Source organism: Diabrotica undecimpunctata, chromosome 5 (genome assembly GCF_040954645.1).
Source record: "Diabrotica undecimpunctata isolate CICGRU chromosome 5, icDiaUnde3, whole genome shotgun sequence".
NCBI classification, from domain to species: domain Eukaryota; kingdom Metazoa; phylum Arthropoda; class Insecta; order Coleoptera; family Chrysomelidae; genus Diabrotica; species Diabrotica undecimpunctata.
The window spans coordinates 88,280,629-88,298,936 of NC_092807.1; the positions used below are offsets into that span (position 1 = coordinate 88,280,629).

General features: G+C 35.9%; 2 protein-coding genes across 5 annotated transcripts in view; one reads left to right on the top strand and one right to left on the bottom strand.

Annotated features, from left to right (window-relative positions):
* LOC140441449 (MORN repeat-containing protein 3-like) overlaps positions 1-18,308 on the top strand; it is a 159,931-nt gene that overhangs the window by 5,462 nt on the left and 136,161 nt on the right. The gene's annotated exons all lie outside the window — the stretch shown is intronic.
* Positions 11,601-14,857, bottom strand: LOC140440906 (uncharacterized). The gene is made up of 2 exons (XM_072531270.1): positions 14,144-14,857; positions 11,601-13,846 (listed from the first exon to the last, which is right to left on the bottom strand). The coding sequence occupies exon 2, from the start codon at positions 13,494-13,496 to the stop codon at positions 11,601-11,603; it is 1,896 nt and encodes a 631-aa protein (XP_072387371.1). The 5' UTR covers positions 13,497-13,846; positions 14,144-14,857.

Consider the following 18,308-nt stretch of genomic DNA (forward strand, 5'->3'; position numbering starts at 1 on the left):
AGAACGTGACAGCTATGTGACATTCAACGCAGGACATGACATTCGACGCAGGACGTGACATTCGACGCAGGACGTGACATTCGACGCAGAACGTGAAATGTCGCGTGAAACGACGTGACATTTGACGCAGGACGTGACATTCGACGTAGAACGTGAAATGTCACGTGACATTCAACGCAGGACGTGACATTCGACGTAGAACGTGACATTCGACGCAGAACGTGGCAGTTATGTGTTAGTCAAGATGTTGCTTGACATAAAATGTGACATTCTACATAGGATATAGTTAGTAGTAGTATGAATCCCATCGAGTACATACATAGAGTAATAGAATTTCAAAGAAAACTTGATCGGTTAAAGATCGACATTAAATCATATGAGGATTTTAAACATATTACAAGACAATTAGATAACCTGCATTTTGACAACAACAACAAAACGTGGAAACCCGAAGAGTTGAATCTACAGCAGCAGCAGCAGCAAGACATCTGGGCCTGTAGAAAACTGCCACCAGCTACATATCCATTAAGACGTATTCAACCAATACCATGTTTGTCAGCAACAACAACAACAACAACACCACGGGTGTCAGCAGCAACAACAACAACACAACCAGCGAATATATGAAAAGTGAAATAGATAATGTCTTTACAATGTCCTGTGTAATATTAGCATCTGTATTTATCTTAATTTTAAAAATTATTTTTGAAATTGTAAGAAGAAAATTTGAATCTTCATGTAATATAAAACTCAATCAATAAAGATGTTTTAAATAAAAAAAAAAAGCGTTTAATTTCTAATATATTTATTTATACATATACAAAAATTACAATGGTATTATGTTATTGGCAAACCAGTGACGTAGACGATCCACATTTCTTTCGGTGCATGAAAATAATCCAGCGGCATGACATGGGTTTGCAGTAGGGCCAACGTTTCCAGTAGCACGAGGCGTACCATCAAACTTGCAAACATCAATAATAATGGGAAAAACTCCAAAAACGTGACGTTTCTTATCCAAATATTCTGCTTTTTGTTCTCCTCGAACGTAGATGTAATCTGCTGCATACAACAACTTGGTTTCTAGTATTTCATTGATTTTGGACAATTCTACTTGCCCATCAGAGTATCGAATTCCAAGCAGTTTTTTCTCCACGTATGAGGCAGTCTTCTTATCCCCATTACTTAGCGCATTAAATGGTTTCTGGGGCAAAAAGATGTAATGACTTCGTTTAAAACCTATTTCAATGGTAAGTTCTTTGGGAACAAACCATCCGTCCACATCGAATCCCTGAATGTCTACGAATGCTACTCTCATGATGACTGCTCGTTCACTACTGACAATTTATGCATCTAATTTAGACTTTTTACAATTTCGGTGAGAGGGAAGTACTCCATTACACAATCATGAATTATAATGCAATAAGCCTTGGTATTTTCGGGAAAACCATTATTCGCTTCAATATCGAGTTTTACGTCAACAGTGGATGCTTTCATGCTTTCTTCTTGTTTCGAACAATCGATGACAAACAATGCGTGATTCTTGAAAGCTGAGAAATCGAGTAGAGGTCGCTTTTGTTGGGAATGTATGTAGCTAGGATAAAATTCGGTATAGTTGAAATAGGCCTCATTGTAGTCAGTTTTGCTAAAATCTAACTGCATTCTCTCGTTTGGCCAATATTCACCATTTAAAGATAATCTGATACTTTGAATATCGACATTGTCAAATAAGGTGGGATCAGCTGAATTCTTGTCACGTTTGTTGGTTTGAAAGAAAACAATGACATAACGGGGTCTTTCCACTGCATTGCTAGTTTTTACAGCCCAAACTTCACGTCTAGCGCCTTTGGTAAGTGCTGGTAATTCATGCAATTCCCACTTTCTAAACGGAATAACTATAGGTTGATCTTGTTGAATGGATTTCATAAGTTCCAATTTAATATCATCATTGGGAAATATGTGCTTGACTCTGAGCTCAATATTGGTAATGTTAATCTTAACAGTAGTAACTTGGCCTTGAGTTTTTTCTTTGACAATTATGCAATCGTTGTCGTTTCGAGCTCGAACTAGTCTTATTGTTTGACGGCCACACGTAATCAAAGGATAATCATTGAAAATGTTGAACACATGCTTAAGAGGCATCTGTATGTTGAATGAATGATCAGCAGCGTGTAGAATTGGATCCCTAGGGTAATTCCAGCCTGCCATTGCCATATGACCGGAATCTTCTTGAGTATAACATGTCATAGCACGTACAGCGCTTACGATACCAGGATCCCGCACTGTTTCCATCTCCCTTGCGCTTTCGCTGTACGTACACGAATCGAAAAGAAAAGCACCAACATTATTTGCTAGTTTAACGTCACCAGTTCCGTTAATTGCGAGCGATCCTTTAATGCATAACAAGGTTTCGCTCATTGCAAAGAACGAGTCGACTTGATTGATGCTAAATTCCACAATGTCATTGCAATTGAATGATTTGATGAATGGTGCATATGTTCGGTATTCGGCCTTTCGAATCGACTCGTCAAACATCGGCTTACGATAAATATCAAATATTGGTGGCATTATGCTGTTTGAACGTGATCGTTTTCCATACATAGTTGTCATGTTGTTAGTTTAAAACCAAGTGATTGCAAAAATAATTTGTTTGCAAACGTAAGATGTTGCCGCTTAGATGAAGACGTAAGATGTTGCCGCTTAGACGGTTGCTCAACTAATGGTGTACTATGAGCAGTAGATTGCCTTATTAATAATCCCATTTCCCTCTTGATCTAAGTTCCAGCACCAATGTGCTCTGTTCTCCTCTAAAGTTTACAGGTCGTCCTTCTTGATCGACAGCCAACACTGTGATATTGGTGATTTCTCGTTGCGGTACAACAGGTAAATACAACAAATTGTGTGGAGTTTCGTCAATTGCGTACCCAGGATTTGATTGTATGACAAATTCGTAGATCGTGTGAGCAGGTCTGTTACCATCGAAGGCTCCGGTACTAATGTTGCATTCAAAGCGTATGCTAGATACTTTAATAATCCTAACAGGTCGATCTGAAGAATGCGTCTGTCCTGGATTTAGTAGTGCAGGAGAAAATCCCAATACTGTACCAAGACTGTCAGGTTGCTTAAACGAAATCTTATATTTGCTGAAAATTTGACACTGCAACGTGTTATGGTTAGGTTTTAGACTAAATATCGTTTCGGGTTTAAGCACATTATCAGCACCCAATTTCTGTTGTATGTATTCTTCAATATCGGCAATTTCATAACATCCATCGGGGATATCAAATTGTTGCAATTTGTTTTTGTCATTGTAGTAATAAAACTTGTTATTTTCAATGTTTGGTATACTGTTGTAGCAATGGAAAAATCGAAGAGCTATCTCATAATCTTTGTTCGGATCCAACACGATCGGTGTGGGAGGTTGAAATGAGAATATGTAATTGGTGCTGTCTACTCTCAACAACTGCGACATGATGACTGACTCACGTCAATGTATTAATAGGTTATTATATTAGAAAAAAACAACAATATTTACTTTAATAGTTTTACTTGTTCCAAAGCAAGTTTACAAAAATAACATGAAGCTTGAGAATCAGGTGGGCCATCCCAGTGAGTCCTCCAATCCGGTCTGTTATAATGTACGAAGCAAGGAAGTAGTATCTGTAGGTTAAATTCTCTTCGATATTCTTCAGGCAATTTATGCCATATTTGTAACAATTCGTAAGGTCGTACAGTTCGTTTAATATAATCTAGCGGTATGTATTTTAGTTCTTCTTCACTGAATTCTGTAAAACATTTTTTGTAAAACATATGGCCCATAAGCAGTTCTGTACTTTTAGTAGGCTCCATTATATAAAAACTTTAAGCATAAATGTCCACAAATAATTTGATTGTATGTTTGATACTGATGGTTATTATAGGAAATGTTGGCACGTGCACCACCCAGATACTTAACAAGTTCTTTGGTCGGCTTCAAATTACCAAATGAATCGAAATACTCTACGTTGTTGTTTATCTTTCTGTATGCTACCCAATGTGTTCCGTTATGTGTGGACACATCCAAGTTTACTATTGCACATTCTCGTTGTCGAGGACCGTCTCTAGGCAGAGCGTCATTCATGAAAACACCTCGAAAATGTGGTATTTTAAGGATCTTCTTCGCATAATGTGCAATCTCCACATCATATAGCGGACGATTGGGTAGCTTTATTGGAAGTTTTTTTTCAAATATAAGCCGAATCCACCTCTGGGTTTCTTACGTAGGTACAGACCCGAACCGATGTGTTCCATTGCCCTGTTATGGCGAATATCCTCTTCCAATTTCTTTTGAGCATTCTTAGCGTCGACTACTGTCTTCGCCACCCCAGCTGCACCCCCCGCTAAAGCCCCCAAAGCGGAAAGGCCTGCAAATAGAGGTATGAGGGGTAGAAAACCTCCGGATTTTAGTGGTAGCACTCGTGGAACATCAACTTCTTTACGACCGCCAAGTCCTTTGATTATGGATTTTGCTATTCGTACAGCCGTCAAAGCAGTATCTGTTAACGATGCTCCTCTTTTCATGGACTTTGCAATTTTTGGGACAACATCTCGATTGAAAGAGTAACGTCCTCGTCTTCCACGACGACGAGAGCATCCCATCCCCAACTTTCTTTTCGTTTTCATTCCGCCAGTTACAATTAAAGCAGCACTTTTTTCACCAAAGCTAGCGTCTTTCGACTTGAAGCGCTCCCAAGCTCTATCTTCCAATTCTTTATCGGCCTTGTGGCGTTCTTCGAGAGATGAATGCTGCGAATAAGCGATATCGTGTCGTTTGCAAGCTGCGTCTAATGGATTAATTCCTGGATCTCCACGTGCAAGACGTTTTTTTAGTTTTGTTCCGGGTCCACAATACTGATAACCAGGAATATGTAGTTCAACTGGAAGTTTATTAATTAGAGAGTTCACGAGACCTCCTCCTTCAACGACCAACATTGGACTGATACCATGCAAGTGGTGACATCTATAATATATATATTACCGTACTTATGTACTACACTTGCCACATGATGAAGGTCGTTCAGCAAGAGCAGACGCTACCAATTGATAATTTGGACATTGTCCAAAAAACAACCAACAGTAAACATGGTAAATTACTACCGAATTCATTCAGAGCGATTATTTGCGGTCCAAGTGGGTGCGGCAAAACGAATGTTATGCTATCTCTTCTATTCAATCCGAATGGCGTCAAGTTTAAAAATGTCTATGTTTATTCGAAATCCCTCTTTCAACCGAAATACCAACTACTGCAAGATGTAATAGCGCAAGTTAAAGGTGTAGGATATTACCCATTTAAAGACAACGAAGAAATTATTAGTCCCAGCGAAGCTAAACCTCACTCTGTGTTTTTATTTGACGATGTTGCATGCGATGGTCAGCAAAAGATTCGCGAGTATTATTCCATGTGCAGACATAAAGATATCGATGCCGCTTATTTATGCCAAACATATTCAAAAATACCGAAGCAGTTAATTAGAGACAACTGTAACATGATTGTACTATTCAAGCAAGATGAGATAAATTTAAAGCATGTATTTGATGAGCATGTATCACCAGACATGTCATTTGATGAATTTAAAAAAATTTGTTCTGAATGTTGGTGTGATAGGTATGGTACTCTGGTAATTATAAAAGATTTTGCTCTCAATAATGGCCGATATCGCAAAGGATTTGATAAATATATAAAATTGTAAGATAATTGTTTAGTTGTCATCACAATGTCAGATGATACGGTTGCCATTGCGCTTCGCAAGAAGAAAGTCGCCGAATTGGCTAGATCAATTCGCAAAAAATATTTGGCATTAAAATTAGGCCGAACAGAACAAGATGAGTCCCTAAATAAACTGTTTAAACCACTCTCGAAACCTCTCAAAGATATTGCACAATCATCAAAAACGTTACATCATACTATCACTAACAAGTTTGAACAAGTTAAAAAAGAAGAAATGAAAAAGGAAGAGGAGGAGGAGGAGAATGGTGATGATGATGATGTATTTCTTGATGCACCTGATCTAGCGGTACCTAATGAAAACATTATTCAAGAACCAATCGAGATTCCGATGGATGCCACAGACGAATATATCGATCAATATCCTTCAATAAGTCACAAGTACATAAAAGAATATTTAATAAAAGACGATAAAATTGATAAAAACTATGGACCATTTTACGATTCTATTAGTGGCTGGATAATGGGAAAACGTCGAATAAACTTTGACAAACGCAATGGAGACATAATAATAATTCGAGAACGTGATTTAGAAGAACGTAGGTTAGGTGGTACGCCAGGTCTATATCAACTTTTATTTTATGCCAACCCTGAACAGTATAATGATGAGGATTTACAAAAGTATAAAACACTGTTGAAAAACACAGAGATTCATCTGGATACCTTAGGACGTCTTAAAGGTTCTAGTGGAGAAAAATACCATTCTATTATTAAACCTCTATTCAAACCATCTGATGCAGCAATGAAAAAGCATGCAACTCGATCCAAAAAAGAACTCGAACACAGAACGAAAACAACAGCAACAACAACACGATCATCTTCATCTACGGCCAAAGGAACGGGATTGGATGACTCTCGTTTAACATACAACACTGCTCCCATGGAGTATATTTATTGGGATGATCCAAATGAGTTAGTTGAACGTCTTAAACTATTGGTGGCTTCGAAAGACGCCGGCAACACATCTCTCGACAACGAAATCGTAGCAATCATCAATGAACTAAAAGAAGCTAATATAATAGAGTAACTGGGAATGTCAGTATCATTTCCACTATGAGTGTCGACAAATTCGGTCATCACTCTCGTAACAGTAGTAGTAGTAATGCCCAAAAGGTGGCACGAGTTACATTTCCACATACGTCTGACGGAAATATTAATGCCGAAAATGTGAAAATTTGTAATGTCAAGGATCCATCAGACAATGACGATGCTGCAACGAAAAAATACGTTGATAAACAAATCAATGAGTTGCGTAACCTGCACTATCCATTAATTCAAACACATGGTGTGATATTGCAGCAAAAAACTAATGACATACAAGATATAGCAATCGGACTAAACGATGTGAGAAAGGAGCTTCATAAAACTACAGTTCCACTTCTCGAGCAAAAATTGCAGCAAAAAACTAATGACATACAGGATTTAGCAATCGGACTAAACGATGTGAGAAAGGAGCTTCATAAAACTACAGTTCCACTGCTCGAGCAAAAGTTACAAAAAATAATCAAAGATGATTTGAATACACTGAAAAAGGATATGGAGAACAATCTAAAATCTGCTGCAGAAACAGTTGCAAAGCATACGATGTACGATATAAAGATGGAACAGAGGATAAAACAAGTGGAACAATCATTAAAAAGCCTAGTAGATAGCGTTCATTCATGGGATATAGACAAACGTCTTAAGGTAGTGGAAGGTGCGATGAAAAAATAATGTCTAAAGAAAAGAAAGAGGTGGTGAACGAATTGCATAAACCAGCACGAAAAAACTATCCTCGTCGTCGAACAATAATCAAAGGAATCGATGACTTGTGGCAAATGGATTTGGCTGAAATGCGTCCTTATGCACATCAAAATAAAAATTACAAACTAATACTAGTTGTAATTGATTGTTTTTCAAAATTTGTGTGGACACGTCCTCTAAAAACGAAGACTGGTGAGGAAATTACTCGGGCATTTTCGGATATTCTCGCTCATACTCGACGAGTCCCAAAAAACTTACAATCTGATCAGGGAACCGAATTTTACAACAGAAAATTTCAAAATTTAATGAAAAAACATGAAATTAATCATTACAGCACCTACACGATCAAAAAAGCTGCTATTTGCGAAAGAGTTATTAGAACGTTGAAAGCAAAGTTGTACAAGTATTTCAGTTTACATGGATCGTACAAATGGTTAGATGCTCTACCCATAATCACCGAGGAATACAACAACACAAAACACAGTAAAACAGGATACAAACCGTCTAAGGTTAACAAATCCAACGAAAAAGTCATTTTAAACAAAAGTTATACTCATTTAAAGATTGCCGGTCCACGAAAGTTTAAAGTTGGCGACATTGTACGTGTATCAAAGGCAAAACATTTCTTCGAAAAGGCATACACGCCCAATTGGACTACTGAATTATTTAAAATTGTACAAGTTAAGATAACAAATCCTATAACGTATTTGCTCGAAGACATGCAAGGTGCGCCGATTAGTGGCGGTTTTTACGAAGAAGAATTGCAGAAAACATCAAACCCTGACATATATCTGGTCGAAAAAGTACTCAGACGAAAAGGCAATAAGATGTATGTGAAATGGTTAGGAATGGATAGCAAACACAACAGCTGGATAAATAAATCGAATATAGTTTGAGGATCTATATTTCGATTCGCCGCGTAGACATACACTTTTCTAAAAAAGGCTTACAATTAACCACAAGGAGTGGGGAATGACAAAAGTATAAATTTAAGACAAACTACGATGTTCAGTTTACACCCATTTCGTCCACGGTATTCGAAACAAGAAGATGATGAGCTCTCAAGATAGTGGTTATGACAGTCAGCCTGTTAATTTCGATGATGATAGCAGTGAATTTAGTATAGAATTTGACTACGATGAAGATGGTCAACCACCTAGTCCTGGCGCCGAATTAGATCGAGTATTGGCAAAATTTGAAGCAGCAGCCACAAATGAAGTATATTGTTTATTGGAAACTACATATCCAATGAGCTCTCTCCATATAAAAATTGGTCTATCTCCAGCTCGAGATTTTTCACCATCCATCATTCTGTGTAAACATGGTAATTTTAACAGAATCAGTTTAAGCACATTCGAGTGGGAAGCCATAATTGAGTGGTTTAAAGAAAAAATGAGTGATTTTTTCCAAGCAGATCTACCGACTTATGCAGATGAGTATGATCCCATCGAATTTATGTGTGGTGATTTTTGCAAACTAAGACAATTGGTGATGGAAAATGTAAAGCTGCTGACAATCGAGAAATTTGGAGCCGCATTTTATTTGTGGGAAGATGACGTCAACCAAATTATAGAAGCATACCAGAGCATGATGTCGCATAGAGTGGTGCTGTTAAAGAGTTTACAATTTCACGAATACTATATAAACATTTCAACTTTCATCAAGAACAATTTTGGTGCTATAGACTCTTTACATGGACCAGTTGAAGCCTTCGCAGCATATTGCAATATTTGTCCAAACACTTTGTTAAGTTTAGCTTTAAAGGAATTTGTATATTATTATAAAATTAAAGTTGTAAATGATTTAACTGAATAAATAATATTAATATAAATATGTTGTCTTTTATTTGTAATCTAACATAAATAAAACCAAAAAATGTAAGATTACACAAATTTATTATTAAAACTTACATTATAAAATTAATACTATTTTTTATATTTACAAAAACTACAATTTACAAAAACTTTGCGATAAGTGATCTTTTCTTTTTTTGTGATCTTATGAGTAGCCATATACTAAAAGAAGATAATTATTTATGCATAGTGCGTCTACATTGAAAGAACCAAGTAGTATCAAACAAGACATAATCAAACGAATTTTGACACCAATTATCTGTTTTTCTGCAACAACAAATACATGTTATTCAACAAGATAATGTCCCCACGGAAGCGTATTAAATGATTTTGGTATTAAGTACCGCTTATCGTCATAAGGACTTAGAGCCGTTTTGGATTGCTCGATGCTGAATACTGAGTGTTGGTACGACCGAATACATCTTTGGCTCGCGGTTTGAAGTTTGAATTCTTTAAGACATTTTTCATAGTCTTCGTACGTAATTTTATTTCGAACGACGTTATATTTCACTCCTTTTGCTTTTTTCGTTATTCCCAAATTTTCTATGTCACATTCAATTCTCTCTTTGTTTAGTTGTTTTCTTTCTAGACGCTGTCTCTCTTTTTCCCTCTCCTCGTCAGTTATTTGCAGTTTAAATGTGTACATTTTTGATCGTAATCCAATAAAATGTGTAATTATTTTCCCATTTGCCTCGTCCTTCATTAATCCGGGGATTTTTTTATTTAACCTTTCTATTTCGTATGGGTTGTTTTCGGCATAGTCTGAGGTATCGAATTTACTTGGATGCGCCTTTAAAACCTCTCTATATGCATCTGAACATTGCAATTCATAAATAAAGCTATCTGTATCCATGTACAGCAATGAACAGTTTTTCTCTCCCATCGTTGGAAGCATAAAGTTGTAGTGAAAATCATACATACATAATTTGGATATATCGAGGATTGCTGCGCCTATATACAGGGGTTTATTAAAACATACCTCTGCTTTCTTTAGTTCAATGGCAACCAAATTTTCGCTAAAGATCGTACGACTGTGAAATCGACTACTCGCAATCAGATTTCTGGCTCCGTACCTTCCATGCCACTTTTTACATAATTTTACAATACGATGACGTCTTATGTTCTCCATGGTCTTGCCGAACACAGCATTATTCATCAATTTGAACAAATTTTTCTCAAAACTGTTGGTGGCTGCCGCCCGTAAATTTGTATTTAACTCGATATACGGTCGCAGCCACGCAGATTGATTAAATTTCAAAACTTTATGTATTTTTGTTAAAATTAACCCGTTGGCTAATGCCTGTTTAAGATTTCTATAATGCATAATATATTTGGTTTTGTGATATAAGGTTGGTATTAACTTTGGCAATTTTGAACCGGGTGGAATGCGGTGTTCGGCAGCAAATGGAAAATCTTTATGTTTGTCATGTAATTCACGTGGATACTCCAAGTCAACTTGGAAAAAATAGCCCTCCTTTGCATCATCCTGTATTGACATAATATCTATATGGCCTTCGGGAAGATTACCAACACCAAATTTGGTTACGTCTTCGATCCACTTGAATCCTCCTATTGGTAAAGCTTCACTCATGGCCCAGCCATACAGATTGTTTACATCTAAATAGAGGATGTACTTAGAGGGCCGTGTGGGATCATACGACGAAATGTATTTGTTGTTGGCCTCCGAATATCTGTTGCTACAAACAGATATCCCACCTCTTATGGCTTTTTCCATAAACAAGATCATATCCACATCTTTTAGCAATTCTAATTTACATTGTGTGTATCTCAACATACAATCCCAAGTGTATCCTGGCATAGTATAATACCATGCTGGATCTAATTTATATGTGTCTCGACATTTTTGTCGAAACTGCTCAAATACATCAGCCAACAGCAGAATATCTGTTTTCAAGTACAAATCGCTATATTCTCCCAAATTTTTACAATTAAATTTCTGCCAAACATTTTGCGCATGAGCATACTTCTCTTCACTAATGTATTCATTATTTAACTTACTATAAAAATGGTTAATTGAGGGTAAAGAAGTTTCATCCAATTTTTCCAAACTATCAATATAATCGTAACAAAATACTCCTTTACAAGTTAACAAATTAAATGTATCATTATCTAATTGACTAAATTCTCGTTTTAAAATCTTCTTTTCTGATATATCTAAAAGAGATGCCAATTCATCGAGTGAAGCTCCCATAAATCTAAGTGAATCAATAAATCGTAATTTAATGTTCGTCAGATTGTAATGTAAATGAAATATATTTTTCTTTATTAATGGGAAGTAAGCTCAAGTGCCCATGCTTGCAAAGATCTATAATCATAAAATGCGAGTCGTAGCCACTAAAATTATGAAATACGATTGGGACGACAAACAATTTTTTAAAGTTCAAATTACATGCTTGGTGCGCAAATCCCCGTACTTGTCCCGTAAAATGATCGTGATCTACAACAATTGTATCTGTAGCCAAAAAGCGTTTTTCGCAAATATGGCAAACAGTTGCCATATTTGTGTTGGGCTTTTCGACCATAGGTACAATTGTCTTTATTTTGGAATTTACAAATTTGGAAATTTCGGCCATTTCTTTTGCGAACCACTCCATGCAATTTTCACCTCTATAGCTATTAAAATAAGATAAACTATCATCGTAAGCACATTTCAAATAATAACCTGCACTAAAAGGTACATGTTTCTGATATTTTGCTGTTTTACTCAATGAGACATTTGAATCTGTAAAATTATGTAATTGGCATTCAAAATCAGCATAAACTATAAACGGAGTTGTTTGTTTGTATGTAAAATTGCGAAAAGCCACATGGTCATATTTGGGAACAGTCATTTTGCATTTATTCACATCTGAACACATTTCTTCGTGCTCTGCTAGTTTGCTTTCGCTGTGAAAATAGTTTAAACAACGATCGCAAATATATTTTTTACGTGTGTTTTTGTTCAATTGTGATCTTACTAATTTTCCTAAATCTTTAATCCAACAATAATGAAGGCGTATTTCAGTCTGATCGTCATCTTCTGGAACAACATCGTAATCGTTTAATTTTGGAAAATATTTATCTTGTACTAGCAGCAAATTAACATGCTTTTCCATCTTTTGCGGTGTCAGTCTGGCAGGTAGTACTTCGTAAAATTGTTTGTCCTTAACTACATTTAATTCTAAGACAAAAACATTAACTGATATGGCGTTTAATTTTTCAAATTTTGAAATTTGGTTTAATGGCATTGGGCTTTCTAATTTATCCGTTTGCAAAACAGTAGAATAATGTGGATATTTCGAAACTCGTTGTGGATTTGTAGGAACTGGATACAGAGCGCTAACAATCGACCAATAAAAACAAGCCTGATCAACGTTATGCACATTAATGCACGCTCGTTTCTTCTGAATCTCTATTGGCAAGTCAATGAACGATGAACCGTTTCCTATTTCTACTTTATTAATATTAACTTCTAATGAAATTACTTTAGACAGAGCAGCACCCGAATCTTTTTCTGCAAATTCAGATAGCTTTGTAAAAATTTTATCCTTAACATTTTCACTAAACCAAAGATGTAAATCGGTCGATGTGTCTATAATAGCATTTTTAGTGTTAAAATATTTTAAATCTAAACTTTCGGTATCACTTGATTTTTTAATGAATTCGCCGCAAAATGTAGTATTAACTTTAAGAATTCTATTTGTTTTTAAAATAATTTTAATTTTTCTGCTAAAAATAATATAACAATCATTTAGGAACTGTGTTAAGTCCTTATGCACTAAATTAACTATAACTCCAGTTTTAATTCGACTAGCAAAACACGAAATAACATTTTCCCATTTAACTCTATTGCGTAATTTTGAATTAAGCCCCAACCCAACGTACTTATTATTAAAATTTAAAATAATTTGTCTAAAATGCTTAAAATGTCCTATGTAAGTTTGCAATTTTCTAACTGTTCCTACGGATAGTCTATTGTTTTTAATTACTTTACTACATCTAAAAATTTGACTATTTAACCGTCTTGTCCAAACTTTACGATCTCTTTCAGTGAATTTATCGAAAATTATTTTACTAAGCTTTTTAATAATGTGCATCAAATCATCAGACTGTTTAATCACTTGTTTTATATGCATGGCTATGGCTACTCAAACAGACAAACAATAAGAAAAAATCACTTACCTTATTCAACTATCTTAAAGGATGCTAGGAGTCTGCTTTTTCCAATATCAACTTCCCCTTCGTATATCAGCGAATAGTTTCCGCTGTTGAGGTCCGTTATTGCTGCTTGGTAGGCTTTGGTTACCCGCTGTGGTAAGAAAACAACTTCAGCGCCCAAATCCAGCAGAACTGTATCCCCAAATTGTGTTGTTACCACCTTTGCACTGTGAATGGTAAATTTTTCTCCAATTTGCAGATCTTTAAGTTTTTTTATTGGCTTACGTTCTGCAACCAAGGATGAATTATTTAGTTTTGATAGATCCATCTACAACAACAATAGAACAAACTATAGTTTTTCCGCTTAACGTGAATGGAGAGATGCATTACATACTCGGCAATAGAGAAGAACCATATACTACAAGAAATCGAAATACGAATAGCGGAGAATACTTCTTATAAAAAATAGCAGACGTGAAATGTTTTACAACACCCAAATAGATAAAAAGGACATAATAAATACTGCATGAAATACGAACAGAGAGATGTACAATTCTCATAAAATACAATGATAAAAAGGACATAATAAATACATAGAAATATACAAAAGACAAAAACCGCTTACCTTTATCAGATATATGTAAGTCACTGCACACCGTATTGACTACTGCGAACTTGTTGTTGTTGTTGTATGTTTGCGATGCGAACTGTGACACGGTATGCGCTCCTCGGTCTTTTAAAGAACAGAGCAGCATATCGCCCCACGCGAGCCCAAGTTGCGCCAACCTAATGCGCCTACGGTACCATCAACTGATTCGTTTCATTGATAAGCAACACCTTGTGTTCTAGAAATGCTCATATTTATATATTTATTTTTATTTCTTCAACTAATATTTATGGTATACAATAAATAGATATTGCGGTAAGCGAATCGTTGTTATCAATTTAGAATTTTGTTAATGTGGTTGCTGATATCATCATACATTTTACAAAATGTAGCAACTGCGGTTTTCTTTCCGGTGTACTTGTTTTTCCAATGATTAAAATAAAATTTGTTATCACACTTGTTTACGTGTTTTGAATTATGCGGTACCGCGTTATCACGAGGCTTCATCCGGTTTTGCTAACAAATGCACTATCTTTTAACATATTTAATATATTTCTGTATATAATTTCAATTCTTTGATTAATACTAATTTTATCCATATAATACATGTTTTATAAAAATACGGTTAATATTACACAAAAACTTCTTCAGTCAGAAGATGTGTGTGTGTTTGGATTTTTGTATAAATAACTGTATTAACAATTTTTGGAAATTAGTATAAATCAAGGTGCTTGTCTGTTTACATGCCTTATTGTCTAATGTAATGTAAATAAACAATACTTGTACATGTCTATGTCTTTTTTTTTTTTTTAATAAAAAAGTTTCAGTGTTGTATATATAACTTGTAGCTATATGTAACTCAATAATAAAAGATATTTTAATGAAAGATATGTATATTTCTCCTACGCATTACTACTGAATATGTTCTACGTAGAATGTCACGTTTTATATGGCAAGTTTCTAGATAAATTTTATAAAGATATAATTTGTATTAGTACAAGAGAATTGGGAATTTGACGTTGGTTCGTTTTATGATGTTTTTAGCCATAAATAATGATCGTATCGCACTTGGTCGGTAATTTTCGTAATATACATGAAAATACCTTTCTAATGGTATACTGCACGGAGCACTTGGTGCAAAATTGAGCGAGTTAGGGTTTGCTAGAGATCAAACTGCGATAAGAGATTTTTCTATGCCAATGGTTTTGTTTTACCGTCAATAACAATAAATAAGCATTTATAGTTCGACCAAGTTATTACAACGGTCGTTATGACACCTTACCATATATCTTTTGAACGGATAAGCGGAAATCGACGTATGACCCATCAAATTAAAGGATTTTGAATGATGAATTACATTGTGATGTCTAATTTAATAAAATTCTATGTATAAGATCTCTTTGATACCCTGTTACATTCTGTATCGAATGTCACGTCATTTCACGTTCTGCGTCGAATGTCACGTCCTGCGTCGAATGTCACATAACTGTCACGTTCTACGTCGAATGTCACGTGACATTTCACGTTCTGCATCGAATGTCACGTCCTGCGTTGAATGTCACATAGCTGTCACGTTCTACGTCGAATGTCACGTCCTGCGTCGAATGTCACGTGGCATTTCACGTTCTACGTCAAATGTCACGTCCTGTCTCGAATGTCACGTTCTCTTAGGCACTGTACGGATAAGAAGAAGAAGAAGAATGTTCATACTAATCGTTGACATGGCTTCTGTGTGTCACCTACGCTTTCATTTGACACCTCATACGTCAAATCATGCCAATAGCAACAAAGATACATTCTAGCGCCCATTTGGCAATGCTGCCATCTTTGTTTTTTGTGTCCCCGTCTCCTCCCCGTTCCAACGAGCCCTCGTACGTCACGATTGGACCAATAGAAACAAAGATATGACGTAATGACCTTTTGGCATGCTCCGATGCGCACGGCACATACTGCATTCAACCCCATTTTTCATCCCCTTTCCAACGAGCCCTCGTACGTCATCCTACGTTAAGCCGTTTGGAACTTACGACCGGGGGTTGCGATTTTAGGGGATGCGATTTAGGGGATGTGCTCAGATATACATAGCCTATCTACTGTTCAGGCCTCTACACCGTATAATAGCTTGTTAAATACGTAGCCCCTTAGCATTCTTAACCGTAGAGGGATGCTTATATCTCTGTTGCAGAAGAATTTCCTCATCTTTATGAAGGTGGCCCTTGAAATTTCGATTCGTCTTTTTATTTCATTGTGTTGGTCTCCAGTTTCGTTTATTGAAGTCCCCAAGTATTTGTAACTTAATACTTTTTCAATTTGAATGCCGTTTATACTAATATGTGCTGGTTGTGTCATGTTCTTACTGAAGACCATATACTTGTTTTTTTTTTGATATTGATACTTATGCCATAATTGTTGCAGGCAATATTTATATTTGTAAGTAATCGTTGTAATTCTTCTACTGTTCTTGCAACTAGTACAGTGTCGTCTGCGTATCGAATATTAATTACAACCTCTCCATTGATTACGATTCCTTCGTTTGCTTGCAAAAGGGTTTCCTGGCAGATGCTTTCACTAAAAACATTAAATAGCAGCGGTGACAAAATGCATCAGTAGAAAGGTAGCCATTTCACCCCACTTTGACCTTTGACCCCTGACGTCACAAGCACCGTCCGCGCTCCGGTCACGCCCCGTGATGACGTCATGAACGCTAGCCGGCACGGCCAGTAATAAATGGTTATTTTTAATATGTATTAATGTACATACTATTTTTGTATTTCAACTATTTTTATTATCTACTGCTGATAAGACAACCGGAGCGCGGACGGTGCTTGTGACGTCAGGGGTCAAAGGTCAAAGTGGGGTGAAATGGCTACCTTTCTACTCTGAACTCTCAAACAGAACAACATAAAAAATATTGAAAGTTTCGAGACGTGGTGCTACCGTCGAATGCTGAAGATAAGTTGGGTTGAAAGAGTCACAAACTTTGAAGTAATGCGAAGGATAGGAAAAGACCCAGAAATTTTGTCAACGATCAAACGAAGAAAACTCGAATATTTGGGTCACCTGATGAGTGGACATAAATACGCATTATTTCAAAATATAATGCAAGGAAAAATAGAAGGAAAACCGAATCCAGGCCGTAGAAGAATGTCATGGTTGCGTAATTTGAGAGAGTGGTTTGGCTGTAGCCTAATGAACTCTTTAGGTCAGCTGTAAACAAAGTCAGGATAGCCTTGATGATTTCCAGTCTCCGATAGGAGTGGCACAAGAAGAAGAAAAAGAAGGTGGAACTATTACCGGTCGATAATAAGTTTATTTTCACTTTTATATATCGGTGTTACTATATCAGATTTCTATGAATGTGGGATTAAATATATTAGATTTGGCCAGTAAAGATGCTGTTAGAGCCTCTAAACTATTTTTTAAGATATAAAATTGGTGAAATATTTTACGATTTAGGAGACGCAGTGGTCGTTAAAGAACCTAATATCTCATTAACCAATTCAGTAGAGATGTCAATTGTTGATAAACTTTCCATTATTCTGTCAGCAGGAGGCAAATCTGAAAACGTAGCCTCCGTGACAACTGTAAATACACTGGAAAATCTTTCGGCAAATATTCACAAACCTTTTCTTTTAAACATTTTTCACCATTAGATTTTTCTAATAATGGTTTACAAGTTTTTGTACAGAATTTTGATCTCACGTATTTATAAAAAGCTTTAAGACCTCTGGAACAAACTACTAATTGTGATCAGTCGATTATCGATCCAAGGACTTCTGGGATTAGTCCCCAGTGTGTACGTTGAAGAACATGTACTTATCGATTCCTTTATATTTAACTTCTGTATAATTATTTTTTAAATCATTCCATGAATAATCATCTATATTCGGCCAAATTACTTCGATAAGTACTGATTTAATTTAATATAATCGATTTTACTAAATTATTTGACTATTTTTTCATTAATTGCACTAGTAATGTCCAATTGAGCTTGTGTCTGAAGAACCACATGATCCGAAATATCTATTGGCAGTCCCGATGCTATGGTATAAGTTGCCCGCCTGCAAAACTAGCATATTCGCCCCTTAGTTTGTTTTTTTAAATTTAATTGTATTTATTTAATTCGTTGGCAATCGTTTTATGTTAATTGAATGCAACTCTAGATAATGTTCTTTTATACTGC